This window comes from Mustela nivalis (genome assembly GCF_964662115.1).
Source record: "Mustela nivalis genome assembly, chromosome: 18".
Taxonomy (NCBI): domain Eukaryota; kingdom Metazoa; phylum Chordata; class Mammalia; order Carnivora; family Mustelidae; genus Mustela; species Mustela nivalis.
In genome coordinates this window covers 49,943,516-49,952,201 of record NC_139037.1, presented here as the reverse complement: position 1 = coordinate 49,952,201, position 8,686 = coordinate 49,943,516, and the positions used below count along the sequence as shown (strand labels likewise).

Sequence of the window (8,686 nt, the reverse complement as noted above, 5' to 3'; positions counted from 1 at the left end):
AAATGCAAGCATTCAACAAAACATGTTGGAGCTTTGTCCACAAGCGGGATATCGGACCAGGAAGACAGGAGTTCATGGTGGGGGGAAGCCTCAGATGTGGTCAGACACATCTGCAAAGCACATTGCCTGCCCCAGTCTCAGCCCCGGGGAAATGACAGCCACACTGTTCCCCTTCCTGTGGGACAGCTGACGTGACAAACTCGTGATGGGGAGGGCTGGCCTCCGAGTGCCCACACCATGTGTGTCTGCCTGTCCTGCGGTCACAGTGGGCCCTCCTTCTGCACAGTCGGAACGAGAAAGAGGAGATGCCATGACCCCCACCCTCACAGCCCTGCTCTGTCTCGGTGAGATCTGAGGAAGGGAGGGGTCACCCTAGTCTGGGAGGGACCTGCCCAGCCAGACTCTGGTCTCTTGGAGACTCCAGGCACAGCAGGATCATGGGGAGGCGGGGATCTGCTGGGATTCAGGGCAAACCTCTCACAGGGACTCTCTTCCAGGGCTGAGTGTGGGCCCCAGGACCCGAGCACAGGCAGGTGAGTCTGTCACCAGAGGTCCCAGTCCCTCCTCACTGCGGACAGGGGTCACATACCAGGCAGCAGCGGATGGAGAGCAGCAGCTCTGGGCTGACCGAGGGAAATGTCTGGGGGCTTGGGGCTGAGCTGGGACCTGGGTGGGGAAGGTTTGTGTCCCAGCCTCTGTTTCCTTCCAGGGACCCGCCCCAAACCCACCATCTGGGCTGAGCCGGGCTCTGTGATGCCCTGGGGGACATCTGTGACCATCTGGTGTCAGGGGGGCCTGGAGGCCCAGGAGTACTGCCTGTATAAAGAGGGAGAGTCAAGGGTCTGGGACAGACAGGAGCCACTGGAGTCCAGGGACAAGGCCAAGTTCTCCATCACACACGTGGCAGGTGTACATGCAGGAAGATATCACTGTAACTATTTCAGTCCCACTGGCTGGTCAGAGCCCAGTGACCCCCTGGAGCTGGTGGTGGTGGCAGGTGCGAGCCCACTCAGGGTCCCAGCCCCAGGCTCTGCCCTCAGGAAGGGGGTGGTCTCTCAGGTGTCTCCCTCTCACACCCCTGCCTGGGGATAATGTGGGGGATCTGATCCACATTTAACACCACCGCCTCCTCCTCTCTTAGGATCGCTGGACAAACCTCGGCTCTCAGCCCAGCCCAGCCCTGTTGTGACCTCAGGAGGGAATGTGACCCTCCAGTGTGCCTCATGGATGGGATTCCACAGGTTCGTCCTGATGAGGGAAGGAGAGCGCCAGCCCTCCTGGACCCTGGGCTCCCAGCCAGCCCCCCATGGGGGGACCCAGGCCCTGTTCCCTGTGGGCCCCATGACCCCTAGCCTTAGGTGGACGTTCAGATGCTACGGCTATTACAGCAACAACCCCCAGATATGGTCGGATCCCAGTGACCCCCTGGAGCTGCTGGTCTCAGGTGAGAAAGTCTGACTGTTGCCCCATCCATGTTCTGAGGCACCAGACAGTTAACGCGGACTCTGCTCCCAGGGGAGCCCCAGTGAGAGGGTGGGTGAGGGGACCACGGGGACTCGCAGGTCAGCGTCACTGACTGTGATGGACAGTGAGACCTGGGAGTCAGGACGGGAGAAGGGAGGTTTGGGGAGAAGCAGCCCCTGCCATCCATGGCTGGTCTCTCCCAGGTGTGTCGGGGAAGCCCTCCCTCCTGACCCAGCAGGGCCCTGTCATGACCTCTGGACAGAGCCTGACTCTCCAGTGTCGCTCTGATGTCGGCTACAACAGATTCGCTCTGTCTAAGGAGGGGGCACCTGACCCTCCCCGGCAGCTTGGCCGGCAGACCCAGGCTGGACTCTCTGGGGCAGACTTCCCTCTGGGCCCTGTGAGATCCTCCCATGGGGGCCGGTACATGTGCTATGGTGGACACACTCTCTCCTCCGAGTGGTCGGCCCCCAGTGAACCCCTGGACATCCTGCTCGCAGGTGAGGGCTCATGGCATCAGTCAGGACCCCAGACTTTGCACAGGTCTTACCAGTGGAGCCCCAGGTGGTGGCTGGGAACAGGGGTGTGGGGTCCCCTGGGAGGGAGGGAGACAGAGAGAGACAGGGGATGGGATGGCACAGACTCGGAGGACTCAGACAGATGCAGTTCAGAACAAGGGCTGGACAGCCCCTCACCTGCCCTTCCTCTCTCTAGGACAGCTGCCCTACACACCCTCCCTCTCAGTGCAGCCAGGACCCACGGTGGCCCCAGGAGAGAATGTGACCCTGCTGTGTCAGTCTCAGAGCTCTATGGATACTTTCCTTCTGTCCAAGGAGGGGGCAGCCGATCCCCCGCTGCGTCTTAGATCACAGTACCGAGCTGGGCAGCACCAGGCTGAATTCTCCATCAGTCCTGTGACCTCAGCCCACGGGGGAACCTACAGGTGCTACGGCTCTGCCAGCACCTCCCCCTACCTCTTGTCCCAGCCCAGTGACCCCCTGGAGCTCCTGGTCTCAGGTGAGGGCTGCTGCCTCTGTCCCCTCTGTGTCCCAACATTGCTTCAGGGCCCTGTGTCTAGGAGGGCTCTGGTCTAGGATGGGAGTGAGGGGCTCCAAGGGAACATCAGTGGAGAGGTCCGCCCCTCATGGTGCAGGAGGGAAACAGGTCCTCCCACGCTTGCCCATCCCTGGCCCCAGCCCCAGGATTCTTCTGGTGGAGGAGGAGCTTGGGGATCACAGGGCACATGAGGAGGAAGAGTGTGAGCAGAGACAGGGTCTCAGGGGAAGCTCCAGCCCCTCCACACTCCTGTCTTTTCCCCAGGACCCTCTATGGTCCCCAGCCCCCCAACCACAGGGCCAGGCTCAGCAGATGGTGAGTCACAGGGGCTGCTGTCCAGGGGATTTTCTTCTAGGCTCTCAGAGATGCCAGCGGGACGACAGGGTCCCAGGGCTCTGAAGCTTGTGGGGGCGGGGGTCCCTGGTGGGGGAGGAGCAACCAGGTGCAGTGTGGAACACAGCAGGTCCCACTCCTCACCCTTGCTGACCCCAGGAGGCTCTGAGGGTGAGGGTCTCTATCAGCCTTAGTAGATGGGTCCATGGAGAGCTCTGAGTTGACCCCTCAGTTCAGGGTCCTCCGGAGGTGCTGGCTGGCACATGCCCCTCCCCTGTGTGGGCCTCAGTTTTCCCAAGTGTAAAGGAGAGAGTCGTGGACAGAGTAGATTTCCCATTAGACCATGGCTCTCATCCTGGGAAAGGAGGGCTCACGTGGAAGCCCCCCAGGTCGTGTCCTATGGGGAATTCTGTCCCTTTGCAGCAATGACAGTGACATTGTAAGCGGAGGGGAGGGAGGACAATGGCTGGGGGCATTCAGGTAATAAGGGGAATCTGGAAGGACCCTCAGCTCCAGAAGAAGATGCTGGGACAGGCCGGGCCCCAGATGAGGAGCCCAGAGCCCCAAGCTGGTGTCTGCACAGGGGACAGCATGAGGAGAACACAGGGAACCCACAGCCCTGGTTCTAGTCTCAGCCCTGCTGCCTCCATGCTGGGCGACCTGAGACATGTGAATGACCTCTCTGTGCCTCAGTTTTCTGTCTGTGGGGTGGGCAGAGGGGCAGCAGTTGTGGGCTGGGTGATTGTTGACGGGGTCAGAGCTGAGTGCACAGAGCCCAGCAGGTTCCTGGCACAGAGTAGGTGCTCAGTTAAATGGCATCACTGGCTCATTCATGGTGTTGCTCCTGCACAAGGTCCCCACTGGTACCTGTACATCCTCCTCACGGCCGTGGTGGCCTTCATCCTGCTGCTCAGCCTTCTCGTCCTCCTCCTAGTTCTCCACCAGCGTCGGGTCAAAGGCAGGAAGCCGGGTGAGAAGAGAAGGAGGTGACACGTCCCAGGGGGTGGTTGCTGCCCTGTGGGCTGACCAAGGGTGGGCTCAGGGCAGCAGTCAGAGAAAAACCAGAGCGATGGGAAAGGCCGGTGTAGAAGGATATCTGTGCAGAATCTCAACCCAGAGAATCTAGAAACACCAGGTTGGTACCCATGAGCCAGTTGAAGGTACTTCCCTCCACTCAATCTGGGGAGATGGAGAAACACACAGGCAGTATGTGTGAAGGGCATCTTTCCCTGGAATCACATGGTTGGGGGCAGTTTGTACCCTCCCAGCCCAGAGGGAGACTGATTCCCAATGTCCTTCAGGGGCTGCAGACCCGGAGCCCAAGGACAGAGGACTGCACGACAGGTAACTCCTGCCTGTGGTCCCCCAGACTCCCACCCACCTGCCCCCACTATGCCCCCTAACATGCTGTCTCTCCTCCCCAGCTCCAGCCCAGCCCCTGCCGCCCAGGAGGAGAGCCTCTGTGAGAGGACGGGGGCCGCCCTGGGGGTGGGCTGGGAGGGTTGGGGTCCGGGGTGAGGACTGAATTCCCACATGCCCCTCAGCCCACTGCTGAATCCCTGGTATGGCAGATGCCCTATCTGGGAGCAGGGCGGGGTCTGTAGCTCTGAGAGGAGGGCTCAGGGTACCTTGCCAAGAGACACACTCTGTTCTGTCCTGGCAGACGCTTCCATGCAAGACATTCAGCCTGAGGAGGGGGTGGAGCTGGACCATCAGGTGAGACCCCCAGCCCTTGTGCAGACCCCAGGGCCCTTGTGGCACCAAACTGAATCCAGTGGACACTTCCTTGTCCTCACACCACCCAGTCTCAGTAGTGTCCCTCAGATGCCCTCACGCTCCTTGGGCACCCTGGGTCAGACCACTGTGACCTTGTAGGGCCTCCTTTGTGCTCCCCTTGTGTGGCTCCCAAACCACTGTCTGAATTCTGGTTGTTGGGGTGCATGCCCATGTCTCAAGAGGGTACATGAAGAAATGATTGTCCCACCGGTCACTAAGCCCCTTCATTCGTTCAGCCAGCAAAAGACATAGGGAGCCCAGCATTTGCCAGGCCCCACCTAGTGCTGCCTGCATAGCTGTGAGCAAATCTGAACCACCCTCTGTGAGCTTGCCTTGTGGGTGGTAGACAATATACACGGAAGTGGGCAGCATCCTCGATAGCAACGTATGGCCAAGAAAAATAAAACAAGGGGAGAAGGTAGTAGGTGCAAAGATCCTGAGGCAGCAACATGCTTTATCAGGAGCATGGCCCATGCAGCTGCAACCAGATGAGCAAGAGACACTGTCTGGAATAGAATCAGAGCCAGAGTACAAGTCACACACCCCAAGGCTCAGGAAGCCCCTGCAGAATTCACCAGGAAAGTGATCTAATGGGCAGGAAAGTTTGGAAGCCTCGCTCTGGCAACCATGGGGAAAATTGTCTGAGGTGGTCGAGGGGGATCAAGGAGAAAAACCACCCCCTCACTGTCTGTCCACAGCAGAACACACAAGATGACCCCCAGGGAACAACGTATGCTCAGGTGAGCCAGTCAAGATCAAGACTCAGGTGGGGACTGGCCACTTCTCCTTCCCCCATGTCGGAGGGATTGCTGGACTCAGAGGACAGACAAGCAGAGGAAGACAGGCAGACGGACTGTCAGGTGGGTCCCTTCTCTGAGTTCCTAGGCTTCCCCTTCCTCAATCACAAGCCTCCCCTCTCTTCCCCACTGCAGGTTACTGCATCTGACACTCCCCAGGATGTGACCTACGCCCAGCTGAACTGCTTGACCCTCAGACAGGAGACAAGTGCATCCCCTCCTTCCCAATTAGGGAAGCCCCCAGCAGAGCCCAGCGTGTATGCTGCTTTGGCCATCCAGTAGCCCTGGAGGGACCCAGACCGCACACTGCAGGGAGGGAGGGACCACAGGGACCCTGGAAGGCACAGGAGCTGCCCATAGTGGGTGTCACCTAATGACGACCCCAGCCAGCCTGGACTCTTCACTTGGACCAGTAAGAACTCCTGGGACCTTCTGGGAGTCACTGATTCTGCCATCAAAGATAGTAATATCCCTACACTTTGGAAATCAAAGCAACAGACTTCCCAATTACCCATGAATGAAATGAGAAAATCCTAATGGAAATGAGAGAATGTTTACACTAAAGGACAGTGTAAATGTTACACATCAAATCTATGAAATTGGAAAATAAGAACCAAGAACCACTCTATTAGAACAGAAAAAGCCTAAAATAATTAATGACAGAACCTATTCTATTGAGAATTTGGAAAAAGAATAGCAAGTTATTCAAACAAAAGTAAAGACAAGATCTGGCTAGAAATGAGGAAAAATTTAAAAATAGAGAAAAATCAATGAAGCTGAAAGTGTTCCTTTTTGTAAGCAATGGTCACATTTATAAATCCTAGCCACAAAACCAAGAAAAGAGAGAGAGAGGGAGGAGGTACACATCACTATTATGAGGATGGCATCCCATACTACAGACTTTAAATTTAGAATGGAACATTATTAACTTTTATGCTGATATATGAGACAATGTAGATGAAATGGATAAAATTCTTAAAATAGAAGCTATTAAATTGATGAAAAGTAGTAACTATGTATCACCTTATGAATACATTGAATGTATTGATCGTGATCAAACCATCCCCCAACTGAAGTATGTGGAAACAGAAAAATAGAGAACAGAGTGGTGGCTGGCTGGGCTGGAGTGTGGAAATGGGAAGGTGTTGGTCAGGATTATAGGTAGATGAACAAGGTCTCTAAAGTTATAAGACCACAAGTTCTGGGGATCTCATGTACCACATCATGACCCCAGCTCATAACACCATAACCTATTGTTGAATGTTGCAAAGAGAGTAGATCTAAATGTTCTCATCACATACAAGAAAGGCAGATACAGTATGGCATGGAAGTGTGAGCTAATGGCATGGCGATAATCATTTTGTAACATACATTTGTGTCTGTTGAGGAAGCTTCATTGGCAATTTCTCCCGAACACTGAAGCCCTTAGGAAACACACACACTCTCGCCCCCATGTGGTTACAATGCATACATGCACACACACATACTCACATGCACACACATACATGCAAACACTCACACACATGCATACTCTCAAACACACACATGCATACACACAATTAAATTATATGTGCCCTTCCTGAGAATAAAAAAAGAAACAATATTGTATCATGCTACAAAGAAAGACACCAAACTGGGCAAGGAAATTTCAGAATAGAAAGACACAGAAAGTTCCCTCACATAAACTCCAATGTGAATCTCTAAATAAAACGTTCACAGATGAGATTCAGCAATGTATAAAAAAGACTCTACATCATGACGGCACTGGATTTGGGGGGTAGGGGAAGGCAGAGTAGCTGAAAAATTTAAAACTCAACCAATATAATGTAGTACATTAACAGTATAAGTAAAAATGACCTTCTCTGAAAAACAGTCTGAGGGGTTTGAAGTGGTGGTGTGGTGGTGGTGGGAGGTTGGGGAAACCAGGTGGTAGGTATTAGAGAGGGCACAGATTGCATGGAGCACTGGGTATGGTGCAAAAATAATGAATACTGTTATGCTGAAAATAAATTAAAAATAAATTTAAAAAATGACCTTCTCACAAACCAGAAGGGAGGGAGATCGGGAGATGGGTGAACAGGTGTACAAACTTCCAGTTATATAATAAAGGTGCCCCAGGGGTGTAAAATACAGCTTAGGGAATATAATCCATGATATTGTAATGATTTTTTGTGTGACACATGATAACTGCACATCTTACAGTGAGCACTGCATAATGTATATAAATGTTGGCTCATTATGTTGGACTAATATATGCTGGCTATAATTAAAAACTTAGTGCAATTGCAGGATGTTAGGTTAGCTCTATTTTTAATTTCTTCAGAAATCTCCACCCTGTTTTCCAAAGTGACTGCACCAACTTGCATTCTCACCAACAGTGTAAGAGAGTTCAGTTCCCCTTTCTCCACATCCTCCCCAACACATGGTGTTTACTATCTTGTTAATTATGGCTATTCTAATGGGTGTAAGGTGGTATCCCAATGTTCATAGTAGCAATGGCCACAGCCAACCAACTGGGGAAAGAGCCTAGATTCCCTTCAACACATGAATGGATAAAGAAAATGTGGTCCTTTTATACAATGTAGTATGATGCCTCTATTAGAAAGGATGAATACCCAACTTTTGTATCAATGTGGATAGGACTGGAGGAGATTATGCTGATTGAAACAAGTCAAACAGAGAAAGTCAATTATCATATAGTTCCACTTACTTGTAGAGCATAAAGAGTAACATGGAGGACCTTGGGAATTGGAGTGAAGTGAGTTGGGGGAAATTGGAGGGAAAGACATATCATGAAAGCCTGTGGACTCTGGGAAACAAACTTAGGGTTTTTGAGAGGATGTGGATGAAGGGTTGGGTGATCCTGATGGTGGGTATTAAGAAGGGCACTTATTGCCTGGAGCACTGGGTGTGGTGCATAAACAGTGAATCTTTGAACACTGAAAAGATAAAATAAAGACCCTTTACCTCTTTGGTTAGGTTTATTCCCAGGTATCTTATGGTTCTTGGTGCTATAGTAAATGGAATCGATTCTCTAATTTCCCTTTCTGTATTTTCATTGTTAGTGTATAAGAAAGCCACTAATTTCTGTACATTGACTTTGTATCCTGCCACATTACTGAGTTGCTATATGAGTTCTAGTAGTTTGGGGGTGGAGTCTTTTGGGTTTTCCATATAAAGAATCATGTCATCTGCGAAGAGAGAGAGTTTGACTTCTTCATTACCAATTTGGATACCTTTTATTTCTCTTTGTTGTCTGA

General features: G+C 52.5%; 1 protein-coding gene across 4 annotated transcripts; it reads left to right on the top strand.

Moving 5' to 3' along the window:
• The first annotated feature begins 202 nt into the window (after nt 1–202).
• Nucleotides 203–6,438, top strand: LOC309852711 (leukocyte immunoglobulin-like receptor subfamily A member 6). Of its 4 annotated transcripts, none has more exons than XM_082709840.1 (13): nt 203–344; nt 498–533; nt 710–997; nt 1,142–1,444; nt 1,668–1,964; nt 2,179–2,481; nt 2,785–2,835; nt 3,707–3,823; nt 4,155–4,197; nt 4,278–4,315; nt 4,517–4,569; nt 5,331–5,369; nt 5,562–6,438. In XM_082709840.1, exons 1-13 carry the CDS (start codon nt 206–208, stop codon nt 5,706–5,708), a joined length of 1,854 nt encoding a protein of 617 aa, XP_082565966.1. In that variant the 5' UTR covers nt 203–205; the 3' UTR covers nt 5,709–6,438. The 4 variants fall into 4 exon arrangements, with proteins under 4 accessions (XP_082565966.1, XP_082565965.1, XP_082565968.1 ...); XM_082709839.1 differs by having other exon boundaries at nt 5,328–5,369; XM_082709842.1 differs by lacking the exon at nt 2,785–2,835.
• The last annotated feature ends 2,248 nt before the right edge of the window (nt 6,439–8,686 follow it).

Excerpts from the sequence above, each read along its gene's own strand:
- LOC309852711 (XM_082709839.1), top strand. The coding sequence starts at position 206 with ATGGGGAGGGCTGGCCTCCGAGTGCCCACACCATGTGTGTCTGCCTGT. Across the intron at positions 4,316-4,516 it reads CGCCCAGGAGGAGAGCCTCT|ACGCTTCCATGCAAGACATT; the intron begins GTGAGAGGACGG and ends CTGTCCTGGCAG. Across the intron at positions 5,370-5,561 it reads AGGGAACAACGTATGCTCAG|GTTACTGCATCTGACACTCC; the intron begins GTGAGCCAGTCA and ends TCCCCACTGCAG.